A 15,323-nucleotide genomic window follows, 5' to 3' on the forward strand; every position below is an offset into this window, starting at 1 on the left:
GCTGTGGCCCAGGGCCAGCACAGAGCTGGGCTGGGTGGGCCAGGCAGCGTGGAGAGTCTTGGCTGATCTTGGTGCGTGCCTGGCCTCAGAAAGGCTTGGAAGGTTTGCCTCCCAAAGTGTCCTGCTCATTGGCTCTCCCTGTGCATCTTGGAGAGCACAAGGTGGGCATTTCTGGCAGCTGGGCATCAGCAGGCCTTACAATGGGGGCGTGTTGTGGAGCGAGCCCAGCTGAGGTACCCTGAGAGGAGCCCAGTGCTCCTTGCTCCTCTCTGCTGACACGGGAGCGTCTGTCTGCTTTCGGGATGGCCCTGGCTGCGTGAGGGGTGCTACGTGGACACGAGACAGCCGGTCCTGTCCCGCTGGGTCCCAGCAGTGCCTCGCAGCAGTCCTGCATCCACGTCAGGATGCTGGCCAAGAGAGGCCCTGGCAGCTGAGGCAGCTGATTTTAAGCTTGTGCAGATACACACAGGGGATGGCCAACAGTGTTCCCTCAGGGTACAGCAGTCCTGAGGGGCCTCCCCAGAGCTGCCTGATGCCGCCCACTCCCTGTGGCACCAGTTGCTTTCCTGTGGAATGTTCTACCTGCCCCAAGAGTACAGAGGGAGCTGGAAAAAGAGCTTGCCAGGCTGCTCTCAATCCTTTACCAGCAGCCCTGGCTGAGTGGAGAAGTCCGAGCTGAGCGCAGATGTGCCAATGGGAAAGCTGTGCACAGGAAGGCTCGGTGGGAAGGATGAGCCAGGATCCATAGGCCTGGCAGCCTGAGCTTGCTGCCAGGGAATTCCTCGGAGAAGATCCTTCAGAGTGCCATTCCACGGCACATGCAGGGAACCAGGGGGTCTGCTGGATGGTGGGAAAGCTTTGAGGAGGGACGGGGACAGCTGGGGGTCCTGGCGGGCTGTTGAGGGCTTCTCTGCGGGTGTTTGCGGGGCGTTAGTGTTGGGGAGCGTGTTGGGGAAAGAGGTGGCTGGAAGGTGAGAGGTCTAGGCTGGAATTTGAATCAGCTTGAAGGCAGCATTTGTGGTTTAGCGCTGCTTTGCTTATGGAGGGCAGAAGGAATATCTGTGACTATTTCCGTTCATGGTCCTGATTCTCCTGCAGGGAACAAGATGGGAGAGCTGTACTTTATTGGCGACTTAGATATCTCTACTGGGGTGGATGAGCCCTTTTTCCATCTACTCATTTGTTTGGGCTACTTTTGTAACACTTAATGGACTTTCAATCCTTGAGAGCTTTTATTCCTTAAGAGAATGATGATATTATCATCCCTTCATTGAAAACCATTTGCACACCAAAGAATGGTCTTCTTTTTGCCTCTGTATAGTGCTATGTTTCCAGAGTGACTTTCAATGGAATGTGTTAAGGCAAACGAGTTGCTGCTTTTAGATGGGAACAAACTTCCAAATCATTCACATTCCCCAGCAATGGCTATTAATTTCAGAAGTTTGCAAATTTTGGAACTACTCCAGGGGCCCAATGAGAAGTAAAGCCTTCCTGAATTGAGGATTCTTAAATGGCCTGATCCCGCAGAGCAGGGCAGGGTTTGCTGATGGTTTGAGCTGCTCCTAAAGATCCTGTTGGGCTGTCTTAGACACCTGGGGCCAGGGATTCCTTCCAACCTTGGCCACTTAGGGTGGGCTGGGGGCGGCCCCACAGCAGGTGGCAACAGTGTGTGCAAGGGCCCTTTGTGACACGCTGCAGCATGGTCACCATGGCATGGAACGGGACAGGGTGTCCAAGGGCCCTGCCTTTGTGACACGTGGGGACATAGGAGCTGGCGGTGACAAGAGCACGCCACAGTGCTCGGAGCAGGCGACGGGACAGGACGGGACAGAGCGGTGTCGTGAGGAGCCCCCGCACAGCGCGCTCGTTTGTGTCTGACCCGGAGCTTTCCCGAGGCGTTATTCCTACAGGTGACCTCGTGGCAGGACGTCGGGACTTGGCAGCCCGTGGCCTTCCCGAGGCTTTTCTTTTGCAGGTGCCCGCGTAGCCAGACTGAGGGAATTGGCGACCACAATCCTTAACGAGGAGTCTCCTGTCATTGTGGCAGGAGCCCTCCAGACCAGAGTGCAGGACTTGCTGTCCTGCAGCCTTGCTGAGGTTTCTCTGTCTCAGGTGCCTTCAAGGCACAACTACACAACTTGTTGACTCAGAACATCACCCTGTCATCTTCCTTGAAGGTGCCCTCAAGGTCATACTCTGGCATGGCAAACAGATTTCTCAGTGTGTTCAAAGTGTTCAGGAAGAAAAAAAAGGAAGACCCTGGAGCTGCCCCAGCACAAGAGCATGAAGAACTGGAGCAGTTCCAGCCACCGCAGGATGGTGAGTTGCAGAGCTGGGCCACAGGGCTGATGGCTGCAGCCAGCTTGGCCCCATCCCATCCCATCCCATCCCATCCCATCCCATCCCATCCCATCCCATCCCCTGGGGACATGCCCATGGACAGGATGGAAGAGGGGCCAGGCAGACACCCTGCAGTGGCCGTGCTCCATCCCCTGGGGCATCCCTGGCTGCCCCTGCTTGGGGAGCGCGGGGCTGGGCTGTGTTCTCCGGCCTCTCCCGCAGCCCCTCAGCTCTGGCTGCGCTCGCTCTTTGCCAGGTGCAGCCCTGGACCCGACACAAGAGCAGGAACCCAGCCGTGGCCGCTTCCGCAGAAGCCTGAAGGTACCAGCAGCCATCCCCACCTGGGCTGGGCCTGCTGTCACTGCTCAGCCGAGCACCACGCTTGGAGCACTCCATGGAACACTCCGGGCTTCCCTGTCCTTTGTTCTCCTGCAGATGTTCCGGAAGTTCCTGCGCATTCGGCGTAGAAAGACCGGCAGCACAGCAGCTGAGGGCCCAGCCGAGCCTGACTCGGGGCTGACCGAGCTCCAGGCTGAGCCTGATGTCAGCCCGGATTCGGCTGAGCGCTCAGAAGACTCTGACGCCTCAGCGACTGAAACCTGGGCAAAGGCTCTTAGCTCGTCAATGACTGAGGTTGTGGCCATCACAAACAGGGACAATGAAGAGACTCAGGGCCTTACAAATACTGACACCACACCTGCTCCCATTCTGATTCAGGAACTCATATTCAACTATTTCAAGGAACCTAGTGTTTCTGCTCACAAGCAGCAGGTAAACAGCCTGGCTCCACACCTGGAGGCCAGCCGGGATCGCGTGTCCCCTCAAGCCAGGGTCTCTGGGCCCCCTCAGGCTTTGAGGCCAGCACAGTGTGGTGGGAAGGGAAGCACTTCTTGGGGGAAGCTGGGGAAGTTGCTCCCTTGAACAGTGCTCCAAGTCTTCCCTATGCCTCCTCCAGGTGCCAGCCAAGGTGAAGAACATCCACCAGAGTCTCGTCACCTACGTCTCTGTGGATGCCAGGCTGCAAATTGACCTTGTGAGGCTGGCTGAAGAACACCCTGCTGACGTGGTGCTGACCCTCCTGCGCTGTGCCCCAACGTGTGACAGGTACAGGGCCCACGAGCCTGGAGAGCTCAGGGCTCAGCAGCCTTTAGGGCCCGTGGCCCTGCACAGCCTGTCCCATGGGGTCTGCCAGACAGGCAGAGAGGCCCAGGACCCTCGGGCCCCTCTGTTTCCTGAGCCTGCTGCCAGTGCTCCTTCCCTGCCCTTCAGGGCTCCAGGGCTCTGTCACCTGGGCCCCCACAGCTGCACAGGGCATGGTGCTGTGACTGACATGGCCCTGACACAGAGCTCTGATCCCACAGAGCTGCTGCAGTGCTGTGGAGAGCCATAGGCTCATCGGGACCAGCAGTGGAGAAAGTGCTGTCAACACTGCTCTGTGTGATGGAGGACTGGCCTCTGACCAGAATGTGCACCTCTGATGGGGACAACGAGGACATTTTTTCCCTGGCTGTGAGTTTCTGGAACTGGCCTTTGCTCACCCCCAGGTCGCCTCTCCAGCAGCTCTCCATCCTCTCCACGCCGCAGGCGCTGGGCTGAAACCTGGGCTCGGGGCAGGCTCAGGGGGCACCAGGCCTTCTGCTCCCCTGCGTCTGCCCTTGGGCCCTGCCCCATGGACACCTCGGCACTGAGCCCTGCCTTGGGCTGCTTCTCTTGCAGGCAACTCTGGTGATCTGGGTGATTGTCCAGGTGCCTGAGTGCCACGAGGCATTGATCCTTTATTCCTCCCGCCTGTTTGTGGCACTGCTCTTCCATGTTGTCATCACCACACAGCAGATGCCACCAGAGGAAGTTGATAACTTCTGGAGAGCATGCCAGGAGGAACACCGCCTTCCCAGCAAGCCCAACAGGTCCCAGTCCTCCTGTCCTTCCCGTGCCCTTGTGGCCAGTGCCAGTGCTCCCAGTGTGACCTGGGCTTTTCTCTGCACACAGGTTTGCCGTGCAGGTCATGAAGGCTCTGCTCGGCCGACTGTGGTGTGACAATGTGGTGGAGGCTATGGAGCACATGGGTGGCTGGGACACGCTGCTGTGTGCTGACTCCCAGCACTACGCCGTGGGTCTGTTGGCCAGGTGAGACCCCCTTCTCCCCACTGCCCCCAGCATTTGTGCCCTGTGCCCCACACAGTCCCTGTGGTCCTGGGCCAGAGGGGCTCGTCACCAAAGGACGGCCAAGAAGAATGGAAAAGGCTGAGAGAGGAGGGTGCCCAGGAGGGACTGTTTCTCAAAGCGCCCACATCCCCTCCAGGGATGCTGGGGAATGACCAGACCTCTGTGAGTCAGTCCTGGGAGAGGTTTGGTCTCCCCACCTCAGGGCTTTGGTGCCTTTTTCCCCACTGCCAGGGAGATGCTCTGCGTTTTTATGCCTTTGTGCTCTCGCATCACAATCCACATGCTTCGGCATCTCAGCAGGGAGGACCCGTGTTGGGATCTTCCCTTCCTGGCATTCCTTGTGGAGGTGAGCCTGTTGGCCAGCGCTGCCTCGCTGAGCTGCCTCCCAGCTCTCTGCCCTCTCGTAGCCACAGCTGCCAGGACGGTGCCCACGCCCTGTGCTGCTGCCTGGGCCCAGCCCTGTGCGGTTCTGGGCTCCTGCCGGCCGGGTCCCCTGTCACTGCCCTGTGCCTTTCAGGTCCTCCAGCGCCTAGACTTGAGTAAATGTGGTGGCAGCGTCCTGAGGATCACGTCAAGGTACCTTCAGGGTGAATGCAGTCAGAGGCGTCACCTGGCGCTCAGAGGCCTCGTGGTGCCCAGCAAGGATCCCTCGATGGTGAGAAGGGGGCAGCGGCTGAAGCTGCGCTGGGCAAAGCAGCCCCTTGGGCTGGCAGGGCTTCAGGAGCTGAGGCAGCTGCTGCCAGCTCTCCTGCCTCACCTGCCCCGCTGCTTTGGGACAGGCCTTTGGCCTGTGGGCCCTGCAGCAGCAGGGTGGGGCTGCAGAGCCAGGGCGGTGTTGGCCATGCAGCCGTCCATGGCTTTCCAGCACAGCCTTGTGTTCCACACAGGCCAGTAGGATGCGCAATGTATCTCAAAGCCTTCTGGGGCTGCTGGGTGATGCAGATGGAGAGGTGGTCAGCATGAGCCTCCATGTGTTCACGAACATGCTCCAGCACAAACACATCGTGGTATCCAGCACCACTGCTCCGAAGCTGGCTGAGGCACTCCTTCTGCTCTTTGACCACGTAAGGCTCTGCATCCTGAGCCGCAGGCATCGGGTGCTTCCCAGAAACTTTGTGCCCTGTGGATTTTCAGGCCATTGCCCAGGTGGGCCTGGAGTAGCTGGTGTAGGTCTTTTCTTTTCCTCTAGGACAACAGCCACGTGCAGTTGCTCTCCATTCAACTCTTCCGTACAGTGATGGAATCAGTAGTGGATGAGGGAAAAAAGCCCCTGAAGACAATTGTGAACAGGAACCTGTACGCACTTTTAATCTACTGTCATGATGAGAACTGTCACGTGGCAAAGGTGAGCATTCCTATGATGCTGGGAGGGGGCTCGGCTGCCTCCTGCCCTGGCGCCTGGTGGGCTTCAGCCTCCTCCAGGCCTTGGCACAGGGACACAGGTCCATGGGCTTTGTGGCCATCTCTGGGTCTCTGCTGCTCTCCAGGCCTCTCGGGAAACACTGCTTTGTGCGGCCAAGTTCCTGGAGAGGAGGAATCTCGAGCAGCTGGTGGAGAAGGGGAATCTGTGGAAGTTCGCTGAGGTCCTGGTAAGGACGGCCTGGAAGCCCCAGGCTCAGCCTGGAGAAGCCCCCTGAGCGCGGTGCTGGGTGTGTGGGCTGGCAGCTGTGCCCCTGCCCGGTGCTGCACCCAGAGGCCACGCGGGCTCTTCTCCAGGCTCCCGTGGGCCCCAGCCGGGTGCTGATGGAGCCCCGGCCCAGCGGGGCTGCGGGGCGGCCCCGCGGCTCCCCGGGCAGCAGCCGGCCCTCTGCCGCCTCCAGAGCCCGGCGCCAGCGGCTGCTGGCCGGGCCTCGGGGCTGTGCGGGCAGGGGAGGCCGGGGCAGGGCGCAGGGAGCGCCCGGCCCAGGGGCCGAGCCCGCGCCAACCCTTCCCTCCTGCCGCTCTCTCCAGCTGGAAGAGGACAGGAGCCGAGTGGCCGAGCTCCTGCGCCGGGCCCTGCCCTACCTGCAGAGCCCACAGGAGCCCCTGCGAGAGGCGGCCGTCAGGTTCATGGGTGAGCCACGAGCCCGGGCTCCCTCCCTGCCCCGCCTCAGCTCGGCCCCAGCCGCGGCTGCTGCCCCGGCAGCGCCATCCGGGCCCGGCGCCGTGGAGCCCCGCCTGGCCTCGGCGCTGCTGCCGCCCTCCGGCAGCCGTGCCCTGGGGCGGCAGCGTGCGGCAAGGGCCCGGGCTGAGCCCTGCCGGGCCACCAGGGCGTGTGGCCACAGGGCTGGCAGCGCCGCTGGCAGGGAGCTGTGCCGCTGGGGCCAAGATGAACTCTTTGTTCTCAGAGATGGCCGGCTTTCCCATGATGAGGGGGCAGCAGGAAGAGCTCCCCGCCCTCAGTCAGGGTGAGTGAGGGCAGCGGGCTGTCAGCGGGGGCTGGCGGGGGGAGAGCTGCATTGCTTGGGCAGGGAGTGGGAATTTCTGCCCCAGCTCTGGCGGGTTTCACTCCCTGTGTGGAGGAGAGGTGGCGTGGGCAGAGCACACAGGGATTTCAGGGACATGGGTGGAATTTGTGGCCAGCAGCTTGCTGCTGACCTGTTGCCAACACCTCTCTCTTGGCCTTGGCAATTGTTGGGGGAGGTGGCCGTGGCAGAACGGTCTCCTCAGGTCACTGCAGATCCAGGCTCTGACCATGGCTCTCTTGCTCTCTGTTCCAGGCCTTCAGTCTCCAAAGAATAATACCACCCCATCCTGCTCTGACATTGAAATTCAAGCCCAGTTAGGCCTAGAAGATGAAGAAATTGGGTTGCTTTCTGGATCCGGTGAACCAGTGCCCCAAGAGCAGCACCAGGAGACACTGAAGAGGACACCACCTCCCATTGCCACTGGGGCTCCAGGCACAGCTGATGATTGATACAGCTGAGCCTCTGGGAAGCTCACATGGCTTCAGCCCTCTCCCTGCCTGTAGATATAGCTCCCTCCCTCCAGCCCTCACACACTGTCCATCCACTTTTTCCCCTCCATTCTCCCTCCATTTTCACAGCTCCATCTCACCAGCCCTCAGATCATGCCCATTCCTGTGTTTTCCTTCCGCTTTTCCTTTTGACAGCTCCATAATGCAAGCCCTCAGCCCTGCCCATTCCCTTTTTTCCCCTCCCAGCTCGTCCCTTAGTTTCATTTTCCATTAATAAAGAGTTTGGCTTCTTCACTTTGCCTCCATCTCTGTGGAGCTGAAGCGATGCAAATCCCGAGCCCTGGGGCACACAGGCCCCTGCTGCCGTCCTTTTCCATGCCATGGTTTGTGCACACACACAGAGGAACGAGGGCAGATCAGGCTGGAAAGGTGCCTGTGCTGAAATTCCACAAGGCTGTGGAGCTGCAGATCTTGCTGAGCACCCTGGAGCCCCTGGAATTTGGAAGAGCCAACCTGAGTATGCTCTGAACCCAGCTGTGAGGGATTCCATGGCAAGCATCCACAGAGGGCAAAGGAGCTTGGAATGCTGGAAATTTTCAAGAATAGCTTCCTGAAAGCACAGCAGTGCTCCATCCCTGTACAGGATGAGGAAGAGGGCAGAACCAGCGACCATCCGGGCTTAACAGGGAGCTTTGGGTGTGCCTGAGGGCAAAGGAAGCAGCAGCGCGGTGCCCGAGACTCGGACGCGCGACCGTGCCAGTGCCTGGAGCGCTGTCAGGCAGTGCCGGGATCCTGGGTGTGGTTCTGGTCCCCACAAGTGAGGAATGGCAGCCCCAGGCTCAGAGCCAGTCAGAAAGCCAACCAAGTGAGCCCACAGGGAGGGCGCCCTTCCAGTTTCTCTTGGGCATGGCCGCAAAACAGCCCCTGCTGCTTCTTCCTCCGCCTGTGTTTGGGGTGTGCTGGTGGCAGAGGCAGCCAGGTTGGACTCTGCTTTCCAAAGCCTGTTGGGAGCAGGCATGAAAAACACTGCGTGCTGGAAGGTGCTGGCAAGAGCGTCCCGTGGGAACAGGGCTCTGGGCTCTGGCCGGGAACAGCCTGGTTTTGGTGCCGTGAGCGCAGGCAGGAGTTGAGGCAGCTGAAGAGGTGTAGGAATATAAAAAGGTAAAAGACACTTTCCAAAGCTGAGAAAGGCTGGGAAATTTCTACACCTTCTGAGAAAGCTAGGAAGTTAAGAACCAAGTGAATACATTGATATTTATCATAAGGAACAAGAAAGAACAAGAACGTATTGATAGCTCAAGATGTGGAAAGTCCTAGATATATGCTTTGCAAAGATAGAACAAGTTTCCATCTTAAAGAACGAATTATTGTGTATTGTTTGAGGTTCATAGAAGTCCTTTTTGTTTATGTTAAACCCACGTGGGTCCTTTTCTAATTGCTTAGAGTATAATGACTTTACACCTTTTCTTTTATGCTATTGGTTCAAAGAATGGGTATAAAAAGGCTTTGCATGGGCTGCCATCTTGTCTGTGATCTGTGTTTGCATGGATGTTGTCATTTTCCTGTGCCTCTTGCTTTTTGCTTGTATGATGCAGACAGATAATAAATCACAAGTCTGCAACCAGTCAGGGTCCCGTCCCGTTTGTGAGACACGCACCGATCCGGCAGAAAGAGGCAGCGAGCAGCCCGTGTTTGTAGAAGGCCTGGGGCTGCACGTCTGAGCCTCCACCTGGAAACACACTTGGGGGAATACGAGCTAGAGCTGGAGTGCCTGTCCTGAAAGGACCTGAAGTCTTTCAGCCTTGCCAGCGTTTCTTGAGGGTGTGTTGGTGTTCCCCAGAAAAGCTGCACGTTTGGGGAAACGCCTTTGGAGGAAAGGGGCTTGCTTCTCAAGGAAAGTGCTTCCCAGGGAGCTCCCAGTGAGGTAGGTGCGAGTATCCCCCTTTGGCTCTCTGTGCTCCTTTCAGTCCTTGAAGGCCAATTGCACTTGGCAGAGGGGCAGGAAGAAGGCTGTGAAGAGCAGGTTTGGCATCCACCTGGACCTGCCGAGACCAAGCCAAGCACCTGCAGCAGGATGTGTTACCCCCCTTTGGACAGAGGTGCGAGCAGAACCGTCTCTGTCCCGCTGTGAGCCCCAAAGCTCTCTGTGGGAGCTGTGAATGAAAAGGCCTTTACACACACCCTTTTCACATCTTCCCTGTCTGCTGTTGTCCCAGATCGAAAAAAGCAAGATGTATTCTATTTGCCATCTGTATGGCAGTTGTCTTGTGTGAAGTGGGCAGTTGTTCCTTATCTCTTCCACAATCAATCCTCCCTCTGGAAAGACATCTGCTGATAGTGGGCCACTGCAAGACTGAAAAGAACTGTAACATGCCATTGTGAGATGCTCCGCCCAGAGGGAGGAGCCAAGCATCCCTACCTGCATGTATGGTCTTGAACTTCTGGCCCAGGAGCACAGCTATTTCTGCGCTGGATTTTCCCAGAGGAACAGCTGCCTCTTCCACTGCCTCTTCAGAGGAAGACTGCACCCTTTTCCACAAGATCACTTCTCCAACAGAACCACACCTGACACTCCGGGAGGACTGCAGCCACAATTCCAATTGGACTGCTACCAACACCCTGTCCACCAGGGTGTCAGGTTGTATTCTGACTCTGTCAGTGCTGTTTTAGTTCACTGCATTGTGTATTTTATCTGTTATTTTCTTCCCTAAGAAAGAACTGGTATTCCTGCTCCCATATTTTTGCCTGGGAGCTCCCCTTAATTTCAAACTTGGAACAATTCAGAGGGAAGAGGTCTACATTTTTCCATTTCAGGGGAGGTTGCTGCCTTCCTTAGCAGACACCTGTCATTCCAAACCAAGACAGCTGGGTTTCAGCTCTTGGCAATATGCATTTGCCTCCTGCTTGGAGGGAGCTGCTGTGGCCCAGGGCCAGCACAGAGCTGGGCTGGGTGGGCCAGGCAGCGTGGAGAGTCTTGGCTGATCTTGGTGCGTGCCTGGCCTCAGAAAGGCTTGGAAGGTTTGCCTCCCAAAGTGTCCTGCTCATTGGCTCTCCCTGTGCATCTTGGAGAGCACAAGGTGGGCATTTCTGGCAGCTGGGCATCAGCAGGCCTTACAATGGGGGCGTGTTGTGGAGCGAGCCCAGCTGAGGTACCCTGAGAGGAGCCCAGTGCTCCTTGCTCCTCTCTGCTGACACGGGAGCGTCTGTCTGCTTTCGGGATGGCCCTGGCTGCGTGAGGGGTGCTACGTGGACACGAGACAGCCGGTCCTGTCCCGCTGGGTCCCAGCAGTGCCTCGCAGCAGTCCTGCATCCACGTCAGGATGCTGGCCAAGAGAGGCCCTGGCAGCTGAGGCAGCTGATTTTAAGCTTGTGCAGATACACACAGGGGATGGCCAACAGTGTTCCCTCAGGGTACAGCAGTCCTGAGGGGCCTCCCCAGAGCTGCCTGATGCCACCCACTCCCTGTGGCACCAGTTGCTTTCCTGTGGAATGTTCTACCTGCCCCAAGAGCACAGAGGGAGCTGGAAAAAGAGCTTGCCAGGCTGCTCTCAATCCTTTACCAGCAGCCCTGGCTGAGTGGAGAAGTCCGAGCTGAGCGCAGATGTGCCAATGGAAAAGCTGTGCACAGGAAGGCTCGGTGGGAAGGATGAGCCAGGATCCATAGGCCTGGCAGCCTGAGCTTGCTGCCAGGGAATTCCTCGGAGAAGATCCTTCAGAGTGCCATTCCACGGCACATGCAGGGAACCAGGGGGTCTGCTGGATGGTGGGAAAGCTTTGAGGAGGGACGGGGACAGCTGGGGGTCCTGGCGGGCTGTTGAGGGCTTCTCTGCGGGTGTTTGCGGGGGGTTGGTTTTGGGGGACGTGTTGGGGAAGGAATTGTCTGGAAGGTGAGAGGTCTAGGCTGGAAACTGAGTCAGCTTGAAGGCAGCATTTGTGGTTTAGCACAGCTTTGCTTATGGAGGGCGGAAGGAATATCTGTGACTATTTCCGTTCATGGTCCTGATTCTCCTGCAGGGAACAAGATGGGAGAACTGTACTTTATTGGCCACTTAGGTATCTGACTTTCATTCCTTGAGAGCTTTTATTCCTTAAGAGAATGACGATATTATCATCCCTTCATTGAAAACCATTTGCACACCAAAGAATGGTCTTCTTTTTGCCTCTGTATAGTGCTATGTTTCCAGAGTGACTTTCAATGGAATGTGTTAAGGCAAACGAGTTGCTGCTTTTAGATGGGAACAAACTTCCAAATCACTCACATTCCCCAGCAATCTCTATTAATTTCAGAAGTTTGCAAATTTTGGAACTACTCCAGGGGCCCAATGAGAAGTAAAGCCTTCCTGAATTGAGGATTCTTAAATGGCCTGATCCCGCAGAGCAGGGCAGGGTGTGCTGATGGTTTGAGCTGCTCCTAAAGATCCTGTTGGGCTGTCTTAGACACCTGGGGCCAGGGATTCCTTCCAACCTTGGCCACTTAGGGTGGGCTGGGGGCGGCCCCACAGCAGGTGGCAACAGTGTGTGCAAGGGCCCTTTGTGACACGCTGCAGCACAGTCACCATGGCATGGAACGGGACAAGGTGTCCAAGGGCCCTGCCTTTGTGACACGTGGGGACATAGGAGCTGGCGGTGACAAGAGCACACCACAGTGCTCGGAGCAGGCGACGGGACAGGACGGGACAGAGCGGTGTCGTGAGGAGCCCCCGCACAGCGCGCTCGTTTGTGTCTGACCCGGAGCTTTCCCGAGGCGTTATTCCTACAGGTGACCTCGTGGCAGGACGTCGGGACTTGGCAGCCCGTGGCCTTCCCGAGGCTTTTCTTTTGCAGGTGCCCACGTAGCCAGACTGAGGGAATTGGCGACCACAATCCTTAACGAGGAGTCTCCTGTCATTGTGGCAGGAGCCCTCCAGACCAGAGTGCAGGACTTGCTGTCCTGCAGCCTTGCTGAGGTTTCTCTGTCTCAGGTGCCTTCAAGGCACAACTACACAACTTGTTGACTCAGAACATCACCCTGCCATCTTCCTTGAAGGTGCCCTCAAGGTCATACTCTGGCATGGCAAACAGATTTCTCAGTGTGTTCAAAGTGTTCAGGAAGAAAAAAAAGGAAGACCCTGGAGCTGCCCCAGCACAACAGCATGAAGAACTGGAGCAGTTCCAGCCACTGCAGGATGGTGAGTTGCAGAGCTGGGCCACAGGGCTGATGGCTGCAGCCAGCTTGGCCCCATCCCATCCCATCCCATCCCATCCCATCCCATCCCATCCCATCCCATCCCATCCCATCCCATCCCATCCCCTGGGGACATGCCCATGGACAGGATGGAAGAGGGGCCAGGCAGACACCCTGCAGTGGCCGTGCTCCATCCCCTGGGGCATCCCTGGCTGCCCCTGCTTGGGGAGCGCGGGGCTGGGCTGTGTTCTCCGGCCTCTCCCGCAGCCCCTCAGCTCTGGCTGCGCTCGCTCTTTGCCAGGTGCAGCCCTGGACCGGACACAAGAGCAGGAACCCAGCCGTGGCCGCTTCCGCAGAAGCCTGAAGGTACCAGCAGCCATCCCCACCTGGGCTGGGACTGCTGTCACTGCTCAGCCGAGCACCACGCTTGGAGCACTCCATGGAACACTCCGGGCTTCCCTGTCCTTTGTTCTCCTGCAGATGTTCCGGAAGTTCCTGCGCATTCGGCGGAGAAAGACCGGCAGCACAGCAGCTGAGGGCCCAGCCGAGCCTGACTCGGGGCTGACCGAGCTCCAGGCTGAGCCTGATGTCAGCCCGGATTCGGCTGAGCGCTCAGAAGACTCTGACGCCTCAGCGACTGAAACCTGGGCAAAGGCTCTTAGCTCGTCAATGACTGAGGATGTGGCCATCACAAACAGGGACAATGAAGAGACTCAGGGCCTTACAAATACTGACACCACGCCCGCTCCCGCTATGATTCATGCTCCCACTATGGAGTTTTTCGAGGAGAGTGCTGTTCCTTCTCAGCAGCAGGTAAGCAGCCTGTGGCCAGGCCTGGAGGCCTCCCAGGATTGTGTGTCCCCTCAAGCCATGGTCTCTGGGCCCCTTCAGGCTTTGAGGCCAGCACAGTGTGGTGGGAAGAGAAGCACTTCTTGGAGGAAGCTGGAGAAGTTGCTCCCTTGGACAGTGCTCCAAGTCTTCCCCATGCCTCCTCCAGGTGCCAGCCAAGGTGAAGAACATCCACCAGAGGCTGGTGTCCCACGTCTCTGTGGATGCCAGGCTGCAAATTGACCTTGTGAGGCTGGCTGAAGAACACCCTGCTGACGTGGTGCTGACCCTCCTGCGCTGTGCCCCAACGTGTGACAGGTACAGGGCCCACGAGCCTGGAGAGCTCAGGGCTCAGCAGCCTTTAGGGCCCGTGGCCCTGCACAGCCTGTCCCATGGGGTCTGCCAGACAGGCAGAGAGGCCCAGGACCCTCGGGCCCCTCTGTTTCCTGAGCCTGCTGCCAGTGCTCCTTCCCTGCCCTTCAGGGCTCCAGGGCTCTGTCACCTGGGCCCCCACAGCTGCACAGGGCATGGTGCTGTGACTGACATGGCCCTGACACAGAGCTCTGATCTCACAGAGCTGCTGCAGTGCTGTGGAGAGCCATAGGCTCATCGGGACCAGCAGTGGAGAAAGCGCTGCCAACACTGCTCTGTGTGATGGAGGACTGGCCTCTGACCAGAATGTGCACCTCTGATGGGGACAACAAGGACATTTTTGCCCTGGCTGTGAGTTTCTGGAACTGGCCTTTGCTCACCCCCAGGTCGCCTCTCCAGCAGCTCTCCATCCTCTCCACGCCTCAGGCGCTGGGCTGAAACCTGGGCTCGGGGCAGGCTCAGGGGGCACCAGGCCTTCTGCTCCCCTGCGTCTGCCCTTGGGCCCTGCCCCATGGACACCTCGGCACTGAGCCCTGCCTTGGGCTGCTTCTCTTGCAGGCAACTCTGGTGATCTGGGTGATTGTCCAGGTGCCTGAGTGCCACGAGGCATTGATCCTTTATTCCTCCCGCCTGTTTGTGGCACTGCTCTTTCATGTTGTCACCACCACACAGCTGATGCCACCCGAGGAAGTTGGTAACTTCTGGAGAGCATGCCGGGAGGAACACCGCCTTCCCAGCAAGCCCAACAGGTCCCAGTCCTCCTGTCCTTCCCATGCCCTTGTGGCCAGCGCCAGTGCTCCCAGTGTGACCTGGGCTTTTCTCTGCACACAGGTTTGCAGTGCAGGCCATGAAGGCTCTGCTCTACCGACTGCAGTATGACAATGTGGTGGAGGCTATGGAGCACATGGGTGGCTGGGACACGCTGCTGTGTGCTGACACCCAGCACGATGCCGTGGGTCTGCTGGCCAGGTGAGACCCCCTTCTCCCCACTGCCCCCAGCATTTGTGCCCTGTGCCCGGGTGCCCCTATCAGTCCCTGTGGTCATGGGTCAGTAGGCCTATTCACCGAGGGATGGCCATGGAGTCAGGAAAAGTCTGGGAGAGGAGGGTGCCCAGAAGGGGCTTCCTCACAAAGCGCCCACATCCCATGCAGGGAATGTGGGGAATGACCAGACCTCTGTGAGTCAGTCCTGGGAGAGGTTTGGTCTCCCCACCTCAGGGCTTTGGTGCCTTTTTCCCCACTGCCAGGGAGATGCTCTGCGTTTTTATGCCTTTGTGCTCTTGCATCACAATCCACTTGCTCCGGCATCTTAGCAGGGAGGAGCCATACTGGGATCTTCCCTTCCTGGCATTCCTTGTGGAGGTGAGCTTGTTGGCCAGCGCTGCCTCGCTGAGCTGCCTCCCAGCTCTCTGCCCTCTCGTAGCCACAGCTGCCAGGATGGTGCCCACGCCCTGTGCTGCTGCCTGGGCCCAGCCCTGTGCGGTTCTGGGCTCCTGCCGGCCGGGTCCCCTGTCACTGCCCCGTGCCTTTCAGGTCCTGCATTGCCTGGACATGACT

General features: G+C 58.3%; 1 protein-coding gene across 2 annotated transcripts; it reads left to right on the top strand.

The window, feature by feature from the left end:
• Positions 1–3,988: 3,988 nt before the first annotated feature.
• Positions 3,989–14,973, top strand: LOC137466094 (maestro heat-like repeat-containing protein family member 6). Of its 2 annotated transcripts, XM_068177997.1 has the most exons (5): positions 13,046–13,379; positions 13,564–13,712; positions 13,970–14,117; positions 14,325–14,515; positions 14,598–14,973. In XM_068177997.1, the coding sequence occupies exons 1-5, from the start codon at positions 13,047–13,049 to the stop codon at positions 14,737–14,739; spliced, it is 963 nt and encodes a 320-aa protein (XP_068034098.1). In that variant the 5' UTR covers position 13,046; the 3' UTR covers positions 14,740–14,973. The 2 variants fall into 2 exon arrangements, 1 of the variants encoding a protein (XP_068034098.1); XR_010994985.1 differs by lacking the exons at positions 13,046–13,379; positions 13,564–13,712; positions 13,970–14,117; positions 14,325–14,515 and adding an exon at positions 3,989–4,247 and having other exon boundaries at positions 14,598–14,708.
• Positions 14,974–15,323: the final 350 nt, after the last annotated feature.

The sequence above is a fragment of the Anomalospiza imberbis genome, unplaced genomic scaffold (assembly GCF_031753505.1).
Source record: "Anomalospiza imberbis isolate Cuckoo-Finch-1a 21T00152 unplaced genomic scaffold, ASM3175350v1 scaffold_137, whole genome shotgun sequence".
In the NCBI taxonomy this organism is placed as follows: domain Eukaryota; kingdom Metazoa; phylum Chordata; class Aves; order Passeriformes; family Viduidae; genus Anomalospiza; species Anomalospiza imberbis.

Excerpts from the sequence above, each read along its gene's own strand:
- LOC137466094 (XM_068177997.1), top strand. The coding sequence starts at position 13,047 with ATGTTCCGGAAGTTCCTGCGCATTCGGCGGAGAAAGACCGGCAGCACA. Across the intron at positions 13,380-13,563 it reads CTGTTCCTTCTCAGCAGCAG|GTGCCAGCCAAGGTGAAGAA; the intron begins GTAAGCAGCCTG and ends TGCCTCCTCCAG. Across the intron at positions 14,516-14,597 it reads CTTCCCAGCAAGCCCAACAG|GTTTGCAGTGCAGGCCATGA; the intron begins GTCCCAGTCCTC and ends CTCTGCACACAG.